Below are 20,790 nucleotides of genomic sequence, written 5' to 3' on the forward strand. Positions count from 1 at the left end.
CGGTCAGCCCCTCACAGGCAAAGTGACGTAGGGCTACGTCACTAGCTTGTGAGGGTCTAGGGAGCGAGCGCGCGCCGCCGGAGGCGCGCTCCCGCGTGGTCACGGACCCCCCCGCGCGTGTGACCGGCGGACCCGATGTCCGCCGGCCACTCTGCGATCGGCGGGGGAGAGGGAGAAAGTCAGGCAGCTTGTGTAAACAAGCTGCCTGTCATTCTCCCCTCTGTATGAGAGATGATCATACGGATCTACTATGTAGATCCGTTGATCACTCTGCATACAGCTGAAGCCACAGCCAATCACAGTAATAATCACGCCCCTAGGGACACACACAGCCCCTCCCTCTCAAATAAAGTTAACCCTTCACTACCAGTGTATTTTTACAGTAACAGTGCATATATATAGCACTGATTACTGTAGAAATGTCACTGGTAACCCCAAAAGTGTCAAAAATGTCAGTCAAGGGTCCGATCTGTCCGCCGCAATGTCGCAGTACCGCAAAAAAAATCGCAGATCGCCGCCATTACGCATTAAAAAAAAACAACAAAAATGACAAAAATCTTTCCCTTAGTTAGTAAACGCAATAACTTTTGCGCAAACCAATCAAAATACGCTTTTTGCAATTTTTTTTATCAAACATAGGTAGCATAAAACAAATTGGCCGAAAATGTTAAAAAATTTTGATTTTTACATTTTTTTGGGGGGGAATTTCATATAAAAAAAAGTGAAAAATATTGCTATTTTTGCAAAATTTACGCTCTTTTTTTGTTTATAGCGCGTGATCAAAAAATCGCACAGGTGATCAAATACCACCAAAAGAAAGCTCTGTTTGTGGGAAAAAAAGGACGCCAAATTCGTTTAGGTACAGCGTCGCACGACCGCGCAATTGTCCGTTAAAGTCACGCAGTGCCGAATCGCAAAATACCCCCTGGTCGTTTAGCAGCCAAATCCTCCGGGGCTTAAGTGGTTATTGTCCCAGTCAGAGTTCCTCTTTAATATTCCAGTCAGAGTTCCCCTTTAATGTCCCAGTCAGAGTTCCCCTTTAATATTCTAGTCAGAGTTCCTCTTTAATATTCCAGTCAGAGTTCCCCTTTAATATTCCAGTCAGAGTTCCCCTTTAATGTTCCAGAGTTCCCCTTTAATGTTCCAGTCAGAGTTCCCCTTTTAATATTCCAATCAGAGTTCCCCTTTAATATTCCAGTCAGCGTTCCCCTTTAATGTTCCAGTCAGAGTTCCCCTTTAATGTTCCAGTCAGAGTTCCCCTTTAATGTTCCAGTCAGAGTTCCCCTTTAATATTCCAGTCAGAGTTCCCCTTTAATGTTCCAGTCAGAGTTCCCCTTTAATGTTCCAGTCAGAGTTCCCCTTTAAGTCCTAGTCAGAGTTCCCCTTTAATATTCCAGTCAGAGTTCCCCTTTAATGTTCAAGTCAGAGTTCCCCTTTAATGTTCCAGTCAGAGTTCCCCTTTAAAATTCATATATTACATCTGTGTCCCCATGAGAGTTCTCTTTTACATCAGTGTCCCCGTGCGGTGAGAGTTCCCCTTTAATGTGTCCAGAGCTGTGTGACTGTTCTGTAATCAGATAATATTCCGCCATTTCTCACTGAATCTCACATAAGAAGAAGCCGTACAGCGATAGTAAAGTGCAGAGAGCGAGGCAGAATCTGACAATAGATTCTGTCCCCTCCACTTTGTCTATCGTCGGATAATGCATCCGACAAACTGCCCCGCCTCCTCTCAGTGAGCTCTACAGGATGTAATGCTTTCAGTCACTGAGAGGAGACGGGGAGGAGCACGGACTGAATGCAATACATCCCTGAGAACTGGAAATCACACGAGATTTCGTCACTAGGCGAATTGCAGGGGCTGCTGGGATACATGTCCCAGGAGCCCTTGCGAATCACAGAGTGACGTAATTGCCGAAAGCAGCAGGACCCGGAAGTGCAGATTAATAAAGAAGATTAAAGGTATTTCCTTAAATTGTTTACATTGCCAAAAGCATATTTGAAGGGGATGGAACTCCACTTTAAAGACCAATAGTGGATTGATTTAGTTCCTGGGTTAAACTCTGGTTCCTTGTCACTAACAGCTGACAGTTACAGCACCAGTCCCACTAACTTGCATGACAGAAGCTTTTGTGAGTCACATTTCAAAATGTTACTTTGTCTCTAAAGTTGTAAGAAAAACGTACCACCATATAGTTTTTCCTCTAAAGTTGTAAGAAAAACGTACCACCATATAGTTTTTCCTTCTCAAAATGTATTGGTATACTATCAGGGAAAAGTTACAAAGGTATTGTTTTTGAATGAATTGGCTTTTCAGATATTTTGCTGCCTGGCATAAGTCAATGCAGTCCTGTTGTATGAAAAGATCTTTATATGCCTTTTGAACAAAAATGTAAAGCTTCTAGGTATCTTAGGCCGGCCATACACGGAGCAAACTTCTTTCCGACCACCATGGGTCGATTCCCCAGTTAACACAGACAATGTTGATGCGGGAATCCCTCCTGCCAGGCCATTGTCTTCTCACGTCGGGAGAAGACAGTAATTATTGCTAGCGACTATAGCAGCCTCTAGCGATAATCCCCTTTAAAATCTGGCATGCTAGTTGTACTCAGGTTGATTGATCGATCAATTAGGTAATTCAGCCTGTCCATACTTGCCTCAAATCACAGCCGGTTCCTGTTGAACCAGTGAAGATTCGAACCGTGTATGGTCTTGTCTAAGCTACTAGACATGTAGTAACGAATTTAAACGAATCTGAAATAATGAAAATAAAATTTTGGCCGAAATTCTAAATCTAATAGTTTTCAAATCAAATTTGAATAGCTTTCAAATCGAATTTGAATAGTTTTCAAATTTAATTTGAATTTCAAAATAGAATAAAATAGAATATAAAATAGAGGAACAGAATAGAAAAGAAAATAATTCAACAAAATAGAAATAATAGAATAGATAATGAAAGAATAGAATATAATAGAGAAAAACAGAAAAAATAGAAAATAAAAGGAATAGAAATAAAAACAGAATAGAAAAGGATAGAATAGAAAATAAAAAAATAGAATAAAAAAAATACAGTAAAACAGAACAATATAGAATAGAAAAAAAGAACAGAATAAAATAGAATGGGAAATAAAGGAATAGAATAGAATAAAAAAAAGAATAGAATAAAATAGAAAGAATATATAATCTTCTGAAATTTATTTCAAATAGAATAAATTTTAATTCAAATAGAATTGAAAAGAGCAGAATACAAAAAAGAATAGAATAGAATAGAAAAAAGAAGAGAATATAACCATCTTCTGAAATTCAAATTTCGAAAAGAATAAGTTTGAATTTGAATAGAAAAGAATAGATTAGATTATAATAGAATAGGAAAAAAGGAATAGAGTAAATTTGAATTTAAATAGAAAAGAATAGAATAGAATAGAAAAGATTAGAATACAAAACGAATAATAGAAAATAATAAAACAGAAGAGAATAGAAAAAACAATAAAATAGAATAGAAAGAATGTAACCAAATAACCATCTTCTGAGTCACTTTTACTCTTTTAAAGCACGCAACAAAGTCTTCCTACGCTGGGTGGGAATCTAGAACAAATACAGGCAACATAGAATTACCAGCCTCCTGGTCAACAACCACACACCTCTGGCTCAATTCACAAAACTAAAAAAATTGGGTAAGGATTTTTATTTTTTAAAAAGTGACACTTTCAACTTCGCCCAATGAAATTTGAAAATGACAATCTCGTGGCTTAAAAGATCCTTTAAACCTCAGAACTCACCATATTTTCATCACTGTTCATCTTTAAAGCCTGTGGTTGCTAATAACTTCTCCTTTGAGAATGCCCCCTTCCATGCTTGCTGTTCTCAGGTAGCCTAATCCTCTTACATGGTCCTATAGAGCCACTTTGTGTAACTGACCCCAGCTGACACTGTAGATGAGTCTCCCTAATGCCATATAAAAAAATAGCCCCGGTGGCCGGCCACTTCCCTCTTCCCTATGTTGTCTCTCCTAAACAGTGAATGTGAAGTACATAGGATGTGCGCAGTCCTACTTAGAGTTCAGGGAAGCAGTGGGACCTGGAGCTGTTTGAGTACACTGGGGAGATTCAATGTACTGGGGCATGTACTATTATCAGGCAATGCATGAAGTAGGGGTCTATGGATAAAACATTTGTTGTGAGGATGGGAAAAATATCTGCACAATCAGGGAAAAAGTTGCCATACTCTTCCATTATGTGTGATTCCTATGCCATTAGTGTGACCTAGTGGTCATAATTCGCTTTTGATTTCTAGAAATAAAATGTGGTGAGTAGATGGTGCTAACGATATGGGAATCACATATATTTCTGGAAATATTGCAATTTTCATCCTTAAGGGCAAATGTTTGTCACATACAGACATCAAACGTTTTATACATAGACCCCTTAGTGTTTAGCACTAGTTCACCTTCACACAGCGATTCTGATTGGTTAGTGCCTGCACAGTGAATCGCTCTGGTCAATCCCAGAAGTGCTGCACAAAGAAGAGGAATAAAAGCAGGGATTTTAAATCCCTGGACAGGCTGTATGGGCACTGACAGCTCAAAATCCCCTGAAGTAAGTACAGCGGGGAGCGGGAGAGTTGGGAGGTGTACAGTGGTAGTTCGATTTTATTTTTTCTGAAAAAGTGAACTAACACTTTAAGCCTCTTGTATGTTTTAGCAAGTCCAAACTATTCTTCTACCTGCTGCCCCAGCAGTACTTCTAAACTGGGTTCACTGAGCTCTTAGCTATATAACACCTACGTTGTTTGATGGGTTTGTGACCACCTGTGAAGATTTAGGATTTTCAATTAACCTTGTGCAGACTGCTATGAACATATGCATAAATTGTCAACAGTGCCATACTGAAAAAAGAAAAATCTGTGCATGCATATGTGCACAAGCTAGCGCCTGTGTAATGACCAATGAAGATCCCTGCTATGGATAGTTGTCAGAAAAATTCTATCGCAATCAATGATTGGGACATTTAATGGCTGCCTGCTGGGTTTGGACAGTAAAACCTATCTCTGTAAGCACATCTAATGTACTGTGTTCCCTAATGAGAATATCTTATATATATATATATATATATATATATATATATATATATATATACACACACACATACATATAGTATCTCACAAAAGTGAGTAGACCCCTCACATTTTTGTAAATATTTTTTTTATATCTTTTCATGTGACAACACTGAAGAAATGACACTTTGCTACAATGTAAAGTAGTGAGTGTGCAGCTTGTATAACAGTGTAAATTTGCTGTCCCCTCAAAATAACTCAACGGACAGCCATTAATGTATAAACCACTGGCAAAAAAAGTCAGTACACCTATAAATTAAATTGTCCAAATTGTGCCAAATGAGCCATTTCCCCTTCCCGGTGTCATGTGACCCATTAGTGTTACAAGGTGTCAGGTGTGAATGGTGAGCAGGTGTGTTATATTTGGTGTTATCGCTCTCTCGCTCTCTTATACTGGTCACTGGAAGTTCAACATGGCACCTCATGGCAAAGAACTCTCTGAGGGTCTGAAAAAAAGAATTGTTGCTCTACATAAAGATGGCCTAGGCTATAAGAAGATTGCCAAGACCCTGAAACTGAGCCGCAGCACGGTGGCCAAGACCATACAGTGGTTTAACAGGACAGTTGGGTGCACATGCTCAGCTTTAAAGCCAGAGGTTGTCTTGGGAAATAGACACATGAGTGCTGCCAGCATTGCTGCAAAGGCTGAAGGAGTGTGGGTTCAGCCTGTCAGTGCTCAGACCATACGCCGCACACTGCATCAAATTGGTCTGCATGGTTGTTGTCCCAGGAGGAAGCCTCTTCTAAAGATGATGCACAAGAAAGCCTGCAAACAGTTTGCTGAAGACAAGCAGACTAAGGACATGGATTACTGGAACCATGTCCTGTGGTCTGATGAGACCAAGATAAACTTATTTGGTTCAGATGATGTCAAGTGTGTTTGGCGGCAACCAGGTGAGGAGTGCAAACACAAGTGTGTTCTGCCTACAGTCAAGCATGGTGGTGGGGGTGTCATGGTCTGCGGCTGCATGAGTGCTGTCGGCACTGGGGAGCTACAGTTCATTGAGGGAACTATGAATGCCAACATGTACTGTGACATACTGAAGCTGAGCACGATCCTCTCCCTTCAAAGGCTGGGCCGCAGGGCAGTATTCCAACATGTTACGACCCCAAACACACCTCCAAGAAGACCACTGCCTTGATAAAGAAGCTGAGGGTAAAGGTGATGGACTGGCCAAGTATTTTTCCAGACCTAAACCCTATTAAGCATCTGTGGGGCATCTTCAAACGGAAGGTGGAGGAGAGCAAGGTCTCTAACTTCCACCAGCTCTGATGTCATCATGGAGGTGTGGAAGAGGACTCCAGTGGCAACCAGTGAAGCTCTGGTGAACTTCATGCCCAAGAGGGTTAAGGCAGTGATGGAAAATAATGTTGGCAACACAAAATATTGACACTTTGGGCCCAATTTGCACATTGTCACTTAGGGATGTACTCACTTTTGTTGCCAGCGGTTTAGACATTAATGGCTGTGTGTTGAGTTATTTTGAGGGGACAGCAAATGTACACTGTTATACAAGATGTACACTCACTACTTTACATTGTAGCAAAGTATAATTTCTTCAGTGTTGTCACATGAAAAAGATATAATAAAATATTTACAAAAATGGGAGAGGTGTATTCACTTTTGTGAGATACTGTATATATATATATATATATATATATATATATATATATATATATACATATATATATATATATATATATATATATATATATATATAGTTCAGTACAGTATTTAATTACACAGCGCCCTGTACACTTTATTTTAGTTTGAGTAGTACTGACATCTAGTGGTCTGAGGAACACAATACCTAGAAAGTCCAAGACTTTTAGAAGTCCAATACTTTTAGCAGGTGGAGAAAACGTTTATCTGTTTCACCAGATCTATTTTTTTTTTCCAGTTTATAAAAGTGTGAAACTAAAAGTTGTAGAGTTGATATAAACTGATTGTAAATAAGTGAAAGCCATTATGACCTTTACTTTATATTGCAGCTATAAATAGCCACATAAATTTTTTCTTATAATACTATTATTTATGGGGAAAAGGTGAAAAAAAAATTAACATTTTTGTTTTCAAACCAACTACAACTGCCTGGTCAAGGGCTGTATGCAAACGTAGATGGCCTTTCAAAAAAGGATTGATTCAGGGTGATATGGCTTGAGGGCAAAGGACAATATTACTACAGTGTTAGCCTGAGGCACTTATGGTTTTCACCCAAATTATATCACAATGAGTAATGTTTGTAAAGAAGTCTTTCAGACCAAAAGGAGAACAGAAAATATAAACGCTCTTGGGGGAATCCTAAAGAGTGTTGTAGACTCTCTTAAAAAGTCAGTCGGGCCTCAACAGACCAAAATTGTTGCGTGCACCAGATTTACGTACCTGTCAAAAACAGGTACAAGAATCTGTTGGAGGCCTACACTGAGGTCAGACCATTCATACTGGAAAACTCCTTCCCCAGTGTGTTTCCTCCCAGCCTTTGTGCCCAGCACACAGACGGGTGCATGGTCGAGGGGTTTTGTAATCAAGCGGGTGAAGCCAGATAGGAAACTAAGAGACTAGTTCCCAGTCAGGTCAGCCCTTTGTTTGACAGTGCAGAACAGTGGGCTGATCCATAGCTGCTATTCAGTCCAGTCAGCATAGACATGCCCCACTCTGAGCTCTGGTGTACCCATTTATGTTTTCTCATCTGCAAACGGGCAGTAACTCTTTAAGAATCAGGTTCTTAAAGTGGCAGTAGTAAGAACTATACAAATTTGTCATGTGTCTGTACTTGTACCAGAACTGTCGCAAATTCTTGCCTGAATAAGGCGCAGGAAGTTTTAATTGGACCTATCACAAGAAAACTGTTGTGAATGCTTTACTGAATTCCCCAATCTGACATAGCTCTGTAAGTGCTGAAACAAATACATAGTCAGAAACCGGCAAACTATTAATTTAGTTTTGTAATACAATTCCTAAATAGGAACCTGTATAATTATATACCAATGGCTTTATTTGACCATCTCCTACAGTTGTCATGAAGATTAATTCAACAGAATTGAACAGTGCTAAGTGAACTTAAGTCATGTTTAGGTTACATTTCTGAGAGACTATAGTCATGTTCAAACACATTTTTAAAACTACTGGTAAAACAGTAAACAGTTTCAATAAAAACATGAGCTAAATGACATGATTCAACCAGCAAACAGATGAATTCTGAAATAATCTAAGTAAAGAGAGGCAGAATATAGTGTTTAATATGGGACAGCCTTCAGGAAGCAAGTTGACAAAGGTATAAGTACAAGAATATGATATATTCTTACTAAACCAAGGAACATTGATGTCTCTTTGCAGAAAACAAGCAACTAATTGGTGGTTTCCATTCTCCAAGCATAAATCAGTACATACTCTATGTATGCTGGTGTCACAGTAGATTTAACCTAAACAACAGCTAAGATTGATTTACAGATAACATGAAGAAAAAAAAACTTACAGCACTTTTATGAAGACACTTGGTGAACTAACAGCAATTACCAAGAAAATAACTTAGCAGACAATACTTATCTTAGAAACCAACAGCTTTTTTTTTTTTTTACAAACAGAATTAAAAAATAGTTATCAAATGATATACTCACGGCTGCTAATACCCAAAAGATGGAGACATACAAATAAGGACTGTTTAGGAGTGCATCAATATGTAAAGCAATGACACCGCCAAACACTGCAGATATTCCAACTACCACCTCAACAATCTGAAAGACAGATCAATAAAGAGGAAACTAGCTCATAAAAGTATTTTAAGATTCTATAGATGCAGAATCTAAGAACAAGCTGCCTTAATACTCACAGAGAAAAACTTCATCATCCGTGCAGGAAACTGGACACGTCTTAGATTGTTCAAACTCCCACAGGTTGAACCCTATAGAGGGGGAGAAATTAGCAAATAAAGAGATTTGCATCCATATTGTGAACCACTTATTATGACCTTCATATGTAGGGATATATAGGATGAAATTCCAGTCTAAATAATTAACACAAAGAAGAAGCTACTCTGTATAATAGACCAGATTCGTTTTGTGTGCTTAGTACGCCTGCAAAAATATAACCATTTATTTAGAATTTTTAATAACATTCATCTCAGAGGCGCCTCCATAGCATAGTACAATGCACAGCACATTACATAAGTGTTTAGTCTGTAGTTGAAGGTAATTAGCAAAGGTCTGGCCCCTCACACACTGCTAATCAGTAGTTTTAATAGCAGGATTTTTGTACTTACTGTAAAATTATTTTTATGGAGTTCAATAAGGGACAAAGGATTCAGTTATTCTAGGACAACTGGGTTATAGTTCCACACTCAGGTGGATTTGCACACTGGCAAACAAAAAAAAAAAAAGCTAACAACCTGCTAGGCATAATCCCTCACACTTCCAACATGCTTCAGTTTTGTAGAAACGTATAGCTAGGTGTAGATCATAAACACAAGGGGGTTAGACCCGTGTCCCTAAATGCCTTTAATGTACAAAAACTGATTTTTTGTAAAATCTTACCGTAAAATTCCTTTCTCTGAGTCCTCTGACAGTCGGCGCCCACTCATTCAGTCTTCACCAATGTGTATTGACCTCTTATCCATAGGAGCAAGCTAGGCATAAGACTTGTTAAAAACAAAGTAATTTACATAGACACACCTATGGGGGCTGTCCCACTGGTCCAATACCCCCCTGCTATCAGTCATCCCAACTCAGTTTGGTAGCATGCAGTTAAAGTCCAAAAAACCCCAAATAGAGGGGCGGGGGCGACGACTGTCAGAGGACTCAGAGAAAGGAATTTTACGGTAATATTTTACAAAAATTCAGTTTTCTCTTACGTCCTCTGACAGTCGCCGCCCACTCATTCAGTCTTCACCAATGGGATGTCCCAAAGCAGTGTAGACATGAGGGGTGGGAAAACGTAACCGTCACAAAGGCAACGCAGTACCCACGCCAGAGAAAGGAACCTTACCTGAACAGAAAGCTATCCTCTGGGCAACAGAAAAGCTCAACTGGAGCAACAACCCAGGAAAGCAAATAAACAAGGGCGAAACAACCCCAACAGGCCGAGACCCGCAAAACCAGGGTCCCCTTAAGGCACTGCCGCACACAGAACTCTGCGGCCAAAGGAGGCATCTGCCGATGCCAGAACATCAAGTTTGTAGAACTTTGAAAAGGTGTGCACTGACGACCAAGTCGCAGCCTTGCACACCTGGGCCACCGAAGCCTGATGCCGGAAGGCCCAGGACGCACTCACCGCTCTGGTAGAGTGCGCCTTGACAGGGAAGGGAGGTGCCTGTTCCTTAATTGAATAGGCCTGTACAATCGTCTGTCTGATTCATTTTGAAATGGTCGCCGCAGACGCAGCCGTACCCTTCCGAGGCCCCTCAAGAAGGACAAAAAGAGAATCCGACTTCCGAAAGGATTCAGTGGACGACAGGTAAACAGATAAACTCCTTAGGATGTTTAGGATTCGCACAAAGCGAAGGCAAAACAATGTCCTCATTGAGGTGAAAATCAGAAACCACCTTTGGAAGGATTGATTGGGTCGCAAGACCACCTTATCCCTATGAACCACCAGGTAAGGGGAGCGGCAAGACAAAGCCGCCAATTCCGACACTCTGCGTGCAGAAGTGATCGCCACTAGAAAAGCAACCTTTTTTGACAGCAGAGGCAAAGAGATTTCCCTGATGTTTTCAAAGGGAGGACGTTGCAAAACGGACAGAACCAAGTTCAAGTCCCAAGGAGGTAGAGGCGCCCTCCGAGGAGGGGCCAAGTGACGCACACCTTGAATAAAGGTGCGAATCAAGGAGTTAGACGCCAAGGGGCGCTGAAAAAGGACGGCCAGTGCAGACAGCTGGCCCTTAATCGTGGTCAACGCCAGGCGCTGATCCACACCAGTTTGTAGGAAGGCCAACACCCTCGCCACCAAGTAAGAACGAGGAGGGAAGCCTCTGGATTCACACAAGGCAAAATAAGCCTTCCAGGTACGGTAATAGATCTTACCGGACGAGGCTTTCCTAGCCTTGAGCAAAGTAGGAATGACCTCAGATGAGAGACCCCTGTCTCTCAGGACCTGGCTTTCAACAGCCATGCCGTTAAAGCCAGCAACTGTAAAGCAGGATGGAAGATCGGTCCCTGAGACAGTAGATCTTCTCGCATTGGCAGCCGCCAAGGAGGCTCGACTGCTAGGTGAACGATGTCCGCGCACCAGGTCCGGCGTGGCCAGTCCGGTGCCACCAGAATCACCAAGTTCGGTTCCGAGGCCAACCTGCGAAGGAACCTGGATAACAACTGAATCGGAGGAAAGGCATACATCAGACGATACTGATGCCAAGGAGCCACCAGCGCATCCAAAGCGTCCGCTAGAGGACCGCGCGTTCTTGCCACGAACCTTTCCACCTTGTGGTTTAGCCGAGATGTGAACAGATCCACATCCGGAGATCCCCACTTCGCACACAGCATTTGGAAGACCTCCGGGTGTAGGGACCATTCCCCCTGATCCAGGGTCTGGCGGCTCAGATAATCTGCCTGCCAATTCTCCACACCCGGAATGTGAACTGCCGAAATCACCGGGACATGAGCCTCGGCCCAAGACAGAATGTCGGTCACCTCCCGGGCCGCCCGGGCACTCCTGGTGCCCCCTTGGGGGTTGACGTAAGCCACCGCGGTAGCATTGACCATCTGTACCCGTACAGGACGGCCCCGAAGTCGATCCGACCACTGGAAGAGACACAGTTTGATCGCTCTCAATTCCAAGATGTTGATTGGAAGGGAGGACTCCTCCTCCGACCAAGTGCCCTGGGCAGACAGGTTGCCCAGGACTCCACCCCAGCCCGACAGGCTGGCATCCGTAGTAATCACTGTCCACAGCAACGGACGGAAGGATTTTCCTTCCGACACCGCCGGGGACTGAAGCCACCACAGAAGATCCATTCTGGTACGGCGACTCAACGAGACACTCAGATCCAAGGACTGAGGTAGTCTGTCCCACCTGGCCAGGAACTCCGCTTGGAGAGACCATGTGTGAAACTGAGCAAATGGTATCGCCTCGAAGGCTGACACCATCAACCCCAGGCACCGCATACAGGTCCTGAGTGACGAGGATTCGTTGTCCCTGAGGGACCGGATCTCGTTCTGAAGGGTCCGGAGCTTGTCCTCCGGCAGAAATACCTTCGCTTGAGCAGAGTCCAGAACCATTACCAAATAGGGAAGATGAACCGAAGGAGACAAAGTCGACTTCTGAACGTTGATGGTCCAACCGAACTCCCGGAGCGTCTGTACCGTAGTCGACAGATCGCGCAACAGGCTCTGACTGGCACTCGATCTAAACAGGAGATCGTCCAGATATCCCAAGACCGCAGTGCCCTGTGCCCTCAACAGGCCCAGAACAGGCGCCAGCACTTTGGTAAAGACCCTTGGAGCCGAAGCGAGACCGAAAGGTAACGCTACGAACTGATAGTGGTCCTCCGCTATGGCGAATCGGAGGTACCTCTGATGACCCTCGAAAAAGGGGATGTGCAGGTACGCATCCTTTAGGTCGATAGAGGCCAGGAATTCCCCTGGACTTAGGGAGGCCACCACCGAGCAGAGGGATTCCATGCGGAACTTTCAAACTCGCACGAAGCGGTTCAGAGCTTTCAAGTCCAGGATCGGACGTACCTTGCCCTCCTTTCTGGGCACAGTGAGCAGATTTGAGTAAAACCCTGAAACCTGTCCCGATGAGACACCGGGACAATCACCCCCTGGGCAAGGAGATCCTGCACCACTTGATGCAAGTCCTGTAGGCGCCCCGGGGTCAAATGAAGATTTGAGGGAAAGAATCTGTCCGCCTGCCGCGAAAGGAATTCAATCTTGTATCCTGATTGAATGATTTTCTGAACCCACCTGTCCGGAATTCGGAGCAGCCAAGGTTGAAGGATACTGTGCAAACGTCCCCCCACCTCTGAAACAGGTGAGGGCGTCCCTTCAGGCAGAGGCGGATTGAGCCGCCGCACCGGCATCGCCGGACTTTTGCTTACCCATCCAGGGCTTTTTCTGGCCACCTTGGCCCTTGAAGGGCTTGCCCTTGTTTTGTGTCTTGAAGGCTCGAAAGGACCTGATTGGGTCTAAAGGCGGGGCCCCGCTTGCCGCGAAAAGGCTTGTTCTTCAGATTCTGGGGCAGTAGAGTGCTTTTGCCCCCATTGACTCCTTTCACCAAAGTATCTAAAGCCTCGCCAAAAAGGCGAGACCCTGCATAGGGAAAATCAGCCACCGTTTTCCGTGACATCTGGTCAGCCAACCAGCTCTTCAGCCAGATCAGTCGACGGTTAAGTGCCGCAACACTAGACAGGCACACATCCAAAGGGGCCTCATTCAAGGCCGCATTGCACAAATACATGACCCCTTGATGAATTTGGTCCACCATGTCCAGCGTAGCAGGTGGGGCAGACTCAGACACTAGTGTGCGTCTAAGCACCTTAGTCCAATCCACCACCGCCTGAGCCACCATGACAAAAGCGAAAATAGGTTTGAGCATGGAACCCGCCACCATGTAGGCATGGCGGGCAAGAGACTCCAACCTCCTGTCCGTAGGATCCCGGAACACCGGGGTATCCTCAGCGGGAACCAAAGTAGCCTTGTTCAACACGGCCACAGTGTGATCCACCTGGGGAGCCACACACCAGCGCGAATCCGTAGAAGGCGCAAAGGGGTAGAGCAGTTGAAACCATTTTGGCACCGTGAAGGGGCGTTTTAAATTGCGCCATTGTTCATTCACTGTGTAATGAAACTCAGCGGGGCAGGGGAAAACCTGCGCCGACTTGCGGGTCCTATGTTTACCAAAAGAGGACACAATGCCCGGAGGATTGGGCTCATCCTCCAAATGTAGGGTTTCTTTTACAGAAGAAATCAACTCATCCATAGCCGCGCGTTCTTCAGGCGACCACGGGGGAGAATCATCTACCCCCTCCACCTCCACCTCCCCCTCAGACCCCAACGGGTCAAGGGACGAGCGAGACCCTGAAAAGGGCACGCCAGCCACAGCAGCCACATCACCATCTGAATCAGAAGAGAAAGATATCCTAGGCCTTTTTCTAGCAGCCAGTTCAGTCATCAGCACCTCCATTTTGGACACTAAAGTCGCCACCACAGCGGCCAAATTAGGTAGAACGGGGGGTTCAGCAGAACTGGGGTCCCCCACCAAGGCTGGGGGGAATTTGCTGTCCTGAGATTCCATTGCAGAACAAACACAATGTGAAAGGTACTAGCCCTTTAAGAGCGATGCGGACCGCGCAGCCCACCGCTATATACACTGTGTACACAGACCCCCAAAAGGGACAAAACTGAGCCAGAAGGGATAAAACAGAGTAATTATTGAAAAGACAGTCTGCAGAGCCCCAGAGAGTGTTACCACACCGATCGCTGCTCCAGAGGAAAAGGAAGTGAGGTCACCAGAGGCTGAACTATATGCTGCAATGCAAATGGCTGCCCATAGAAAGTAATGGGAGGCTTGGCCGCCGACATGTGCTCGGAGTGATCGTGCTGCCACACACAAGATGGTGCCAGATAGGGCCAAAACCACTACATAGCAAGCTATTAAAAAAGCCCACAGTGAAGCCAGACATGCTGCCCACACCCAAAATGGCGGACTGCAAGGTTTTTACCCGCAGCAGCCTCCGCACACATAGTCTGCACCTCCAAAACACCAAAGTGACACAGGAGAGGGGCCCCCAAACCCACACAGCGCCAGCAGTGCAATAAAAAAGACCCCCGCAGGGATCGCATCAGGGAGCCCCACAAACGCACAGACGAGGGGACACACAGCACACAGGACTGCCACCCCAGACAGAGGCCCCACACAGAAAGTACTTACCTGTACCGGATGGCGTGGGGTGCCTCTATGAAAAAGGAAAGCCTCTGTCCTCATATGACAGGGAATGCCGTCAGCCAAAACGCAGGACACTGCAGCACTGAACCGCAAATGTGTCCAGTGAGGTAGCCACCTCACAGGCTGCATCCCTGCTGCAAACAGGGATGGGTCGTTCTTGTTGCCAGGGCGAACACATAGCTGAACGCTCGATGGCGGGCTGGGGATCCCTCTGACCCTCTGCCCTGGAGAGCCAGGACGGCCAGTGCGATTCCCAGCTCCGCAAATCCATCTTCATCCGAAGACTAAACTAAAGCTGACAAAATAAACAGCTAGTAAAGCAAAGAAAAAACTGACATTCTTACAAATAAAAATCATAAGAAAAGATTAGAAGGCTGAGACTGTAGCCCCAGCACAGGGAAGCCTATCTACTCCTAGCGCTAGGCAGAAGACAAACTGAGTTGGGATGGCTACTGCAGGGGGGTATTGACCAGTGGGACAGCCCCCATGGGTGTGTCTATGCTAAATGCTTTTGTTTTTAACAAGTCCTATGCCTAGCTACTCCTGTGGAGAGGAAGTCAATACCCATTGGTGAAGACTGTATGAGGGCGGCGACTGTTGGAGGACGTAAGAGAAAACTTTTTTTTTTTTTTTTGGGCTAGCCTAGTATATAGTAATGGCTCTGACAAAGACCACACATCGCTTTTTTTTTTTTTTATATTTTTTTTTAAGTTACTTTTACAAATATTTTATGTTAAAGTGGTTGTAAACCTCAGCCATGAAATATGAACAAAACATATCTCAATTAAGAGCACTAAGTGTTATTTATGTCTGCTGCTTCATTCCTCTGCTATCAGCATGAATCACTTCTGACAAGTTTTCCTGACACCAAGAGATTAAAGGTGACAGGGGAGGGACCTCTAACTGATTGACAGTCTCAGCTCTGTTCCTGTGTACTGTGTGAAGGGGGGTGTCCACCTTCCCTCCAATAAACTCTCAGAGCTCTCCTCACTGAGCTCCGCAGTGTGTCATTTCAGCTATCAGCTCTCTTTTTTCTGCAAGTTCAGAAAAGCTTTATAAATTTGTGATGCTGAATAAATGAAGAGAAGACTGCAGATAAACAGGTCCCACTGATGTAGGAGATTTTTTTCACTTCTGTGTAATACCTGAGGCCAGTCATGTCACTGGGTGTACTGTATGTTAGCGTTTACAAGCACTTTAAGTTCTATTATTAATGTCTATCATTATATTTGTTAATATAAATTTGTTTTTCTGCTGAAATGTAAATGAGAAATCTATATGAACAGATATGCTTCCAAACTTGTTACAACAGCACGAAACAAATAGCAACGGGAAATATAGATTATATTTTTGCAAAGTGGATCTGTCAAACAAACAAATGATAAATGAGGCACAAATCACACAGGAAAAACAAAAATTGTCAGAACTTACTCTTTTTTCAGGACAGCAGTCCACCTGCGACCTTGCAGAAATGATCACTGTTGTTGCCATAAGAATTTCCATCAGAATGAGGAGCATCAAATTGAAATTTATCTAGGAAACCCGGAAAATGCATATTTTTCAAAATAGGTTACATTTTAATGTTTGGGCACAGTTCACATCTTTGGTTAGTGTAGATTTGTTATGTTTTGGTTTTTTTTAATCCCACTTGCTACATTTTCCTATAACTTTCCAAAAACTCCATCCTCTGTAGGAATAAGAGTCGGTTCACACTAGCGCGACTTGTCAGGCGACTTGTCAGCCTGATAAGTCGCGCTCCCTTGCGGTCCATTGACCGCTACAGGACCCGTTCTAATAGGAGCGACACAAGTCGCTCCGACTTAGAAAAAGGGTCCTGTACTACTTCGGGGCCACCTCGGAGCGGCTTGCATAGACTTCCATTATGTGAAGTCCCTGCAAGTCGCTCCGAAGTCGTGGTGCATGGTAATGCACAAGTCACCCCCGAAGTAGTAAGGAGTCGTGTCGCCTCAGTGTGAACCGGCTCTAAATGGTTATTTCAAAATGCATCAAACATCTACTGCAACAAATGAAGAATGCAGATTTGGTCTCTAGAGATGACTTGCAATTTTTACAAAATCAGATTTAAAAAATCAAATGTAATTCTTAATGGTAACTTTGTTTCTAGAATCTTCCAGGACAGCAACACCAGAGAAGACACTTTCTGTAGTACAATTGATAACTCATAATTACTATTCTGTTAAAAGCACTACAATAGGATTCGGAATAAAATTCACGAAGCAACTATTTTAGCTGGACATGTTCATCAGTAGTCAGCTGCAGCACGGTGACAGACTGATGACTCTTTGCTTTGAATGCCATCAAAGAGAAGTCATAGCTGTTCTAAGTTGGCTCATTGACCTGCAGTGTGAGAGGTAGCTGCAGGTCATTGGCAACGTCAAGGATTGGCATAATGTTGCTTTTTCTGTAACCAAATATGTATTTGTACCTAGCATATGTTTTTTTTTATTATTTATATTTATGTGTAAGTGTAATATTATTTATTTGCACTATATCAGGAGGCTGAAATGAAATCTGTGTGGCTTAGTTGTTATCTGTTGGATTCAACAATAATACATCTTTTTACCCAAAACAGGAAACATTTAACTTTTGCAAATTTTAAAGAAATATTGCTAGAGATGAAGTAGAAAGCACCACATCCCTTTGTTTAAAGTAGCTACAATGGAGGGGGGCAAAGTGCGACTTTAACGGTGCAAAATGATGGAGAAAAATCTGGATTCTCAAAAATTGTACATTTTATTACACATAGGAGGTGAGGACAAGACAGTACATCAATATAAAATGATAAAATCAAGAAAATGCACTCGAAAATATCAACTCTACATGTTTCGCCATCTTCATAATAGCTTCTTCAGGAGTTTTCATAGACATTTCTCGAGAGTGAACATTTCTAGGTAACAAAAGGAAAAAACATAAAAGACATAGCATGTGTATATACATAGGGCTTATCTCAATGGTCCTAAAGTTGAGTGCCCAATTGATTTACATATTAGAAAGACAATGATACCAATAAAAGTACCTTAAGATGACCTGAACCCTTTCTTATGCCGAAGGTGGAGGCAATAAAGGTGACGCCACCCAAGCGAGCACAGAGGGGGAGGGGAACCGAGACATCCAACCTCTTAAAGTTGACCCATAGAGAGGGTGACAGCCAAGCTAAAAAGCTAAAAATAGCTTGGCTGTCACCCTCTCTATGGGTCAACTTTAAGAGGTTGGATGTCTCGGTTCCCCTCCCCCTCTGTGCTCGCTTGGGTGGCGTCACCTTTATTGCCTCCACCTTCAGCATAAGAAAGGGTTCAGGTCATCTTAAGGTACTTTTATTGGTATCATTGTCTTTCTAATATGTAAATCAATTGGGCACTCAACTTTAGGACCATTGAGATAAGCCCTATGTATATACACATGCTATGTCTTTTATGTTTTTTCCTTTTGTTACCTAGAAATGTTCACTCTCGAGAAATGTCTATGAAAACTCCTGAAGAAGCTATTATGAAGATGGCGAAACATGTAGAGTTGATATTTTCGAGTGCATTTTCTTGATTTTATCATTTTATATTGATGTACTGTCTTGTCCTCACCTCCTATGTGTAATAAAATGTACAATTTTTGAGAATTCAGATTTTTCTCCATCATTTTGCACCGTTAAAGTCCCACTTTGCCCATTTAACTTTTGCACTAAAGTATATATGAAAAACCCAATAAAAAAGAGGAATTATACAACTTACTGGACACTAAGCCCCTTTTATACAGTATGGCTTGAGGTTCCTGCCTTGCCTGTAGCTGGCATATACAGAGCCTCTGTATTCATAAACATACTACAGGCCAGTAGCATCTATTAAACCTTGGCTCAGGGGTCTCCAAACTATGGCCCTCCAGTTGTTCAGGAACTACAATTCCCATCATGCCTAGTCATGTCTGTGAATGTCAATGTTTTACAATGCCTCATGGGATGTGTACTTCCGCCCTACATACTGTAGTTTAAAGATACCTGCCTTTGATAGTCACTGGACAGCTGTTCTCTATAAAGATAAACTGAGCCATACTATCTGTTAGGGCCCATTCACACCAGAAATTGCACAACCTGTGCATTTTTGACTGCATATTTTCATACATTTTAAATGTGCTTGATGCATACCTTTATGCGTTTTGCATGTGTTTTTTTGTTATATACGCTTTTGGGCTTGGCTTTCTTGGCTTAAAGGGGCATGGTGCGTTGCACCTGAAGCATATTTGTAGCACGTTCCCTGCATTTGCAGTGCAAAAAAATTCAGCATGCTCTACTTTTTTTAACTGAACTGAACTGCAATGATGTGAACTATGTCCATAGGATTACCTTGATTTTGGGCTGTCTATGCAGTTGGAGTGCAGTTCAAAATGCATCTAACTGCATCCAACTGCGTTTGGTATGAAAGGGTTCTTATACATCAGCTTGTTTCATCTTACAGATGTTTTATTGTAGGCTCCACTCTCTGCTCATCTACATTGCTCACATGGTTAATTTCCACATTGTTACAATTACTCAATTATGCCATGTTGTTTGATTTATAGATATTTGACAGCATTGGATCATGTGCTGTGCTTCTGATTTTGTGGATCACCACAGGGGTTAGACAAAGTTGTCAGTATTTTAACAACACCGTGGGATGATTTAGGCTGGGGGGTATCATTCAAGTTGTTTTTCTTACTATGTATTGTAAGTCTTAATAAACAATTGTATATTTGTATCTATCCCTGATTACCATTCCGTATTGTTTCTTTAAATGCTTTATTGGTTTGAGGTGGTTGCACTGACACACACAAACATTGTATTGGATTGTTTTGCAGTAGTTGGAGATTATAATATTAAAGATACACTGACCTTTTGTTCACAAGGTAGTCAAATCATAGACCAGAACAATTTACATTTCACAAAACAGCCAAACACTAAACCCTGGCTCAGTAAGTCAAATACATAAAATTTAGGAGCACTTGACCTGCCTTGACCAAACAGGAAACTGCTGTTTACATTACTTTTATCAGAAGTGCCTTCTCTGCCTAAAACAGTCAGATTAACCACTACTTAACATGTCAATTATATAAAAACCAAGAATCAGGTCTATTTTAACAAGAAATATACTACCCACATATCATAAAGGCCAAAAACGCATATTTTGACCATGGTAAGCATAAACAGAGCCACTGCTTCTATATAAAGTTATAATTTATGTCTTAAAGCGGAGTTCCACCCTTGATTTGTTTTTTTTTTTTTTAATACCCCCGGGACAGTCAGGGCTAGTGCATTCCACAATGGCTAGCCTCTGATCTGTCCCGGGTTGCACTTACCTGCAAGACGAAATACTTACCTTGCAAACGTCTTGTCCAGCGCTGCCATCTCAGATGTGGGCAGCTTGAAGCCAGCGCGTCCTCTTCGGCGTCTTCTTCCGCCTTCTGTGGTCCCACGATGCTCTGCGCCGGCCCCGACGTCACTTTCGGGTCGCGCGCGTCACCCCTCCACAGCTTCTGGGCATGCCCAGAAGCTGTTTAGAAGGGGATGATGCGCGCGACCCGGAACTGACGTCGGGGCCGGTGCAGGCGCAATGATTCCTGGGAGCTATGACGTCCAGCTCCCAGGAATCATTGCAGAGCCAGGAAGTGACGACGGGCCGCGGCCGAGGAAGGAGGAAGAAGGAAGTAAGGTAAGTATATTTTCTTCGCTACGAGGTAAGTAAAAAAAAAAAAAATATGCGATTATCCATTTCTTTTTCAGGTGACCCGGAGCGAGAAGATGGAGGTAAGTATAAAAA

The 20,790-nt window shown here is 43.2% G+C and overlaps 1 protein-coding gene across 3 annotated transcripts in view; it reads right to left on the reverse strand.

Moving 5' to 3' along the window:
• MLC1 (modulator of VRAC current 1) overlaps window positions 1-20,790 on the reverse strand; it is a 117,276-nt gene that overhangs the window by 59,048 nt on the left and 37,438 nt on the right. For all 3 annotated transcript variants that reach the window (XM_082256194.1, XM_082256193.1, XM_082256192.1), the window contains exons 6-8: window positions 16,421-16,522; window positions 8,943-9,014; window positions 8,731-8,847 (exon numbers count right to left, since the gene is read on the reverse strand). In XM_082256194.1, the coding sequence (XP_082112320.1) occupies window positions 8,731-8,847; window positions 8,943-9,014; window positions 16,421-16,522 (291 nt within the window). The remainder of the gene's footprint in view (window positions 1-8,730; window positions 8,848-8,942; window positions 9,015-16,420; window positions 16,523-20,790) is intronic.

Source organism: Pelophylax lessonae, assembly GCF_965119305.1.
Source record: "Pelophylax lessonae genome assembly, chromosome: 4".
In the NCBI taxonomy this organism is placed as follows: Eukaryota; Metazoa; Chordata; class Amphibia; order Anura; family Ranidae; genus Pelophylax; species Pelophylax lessonae.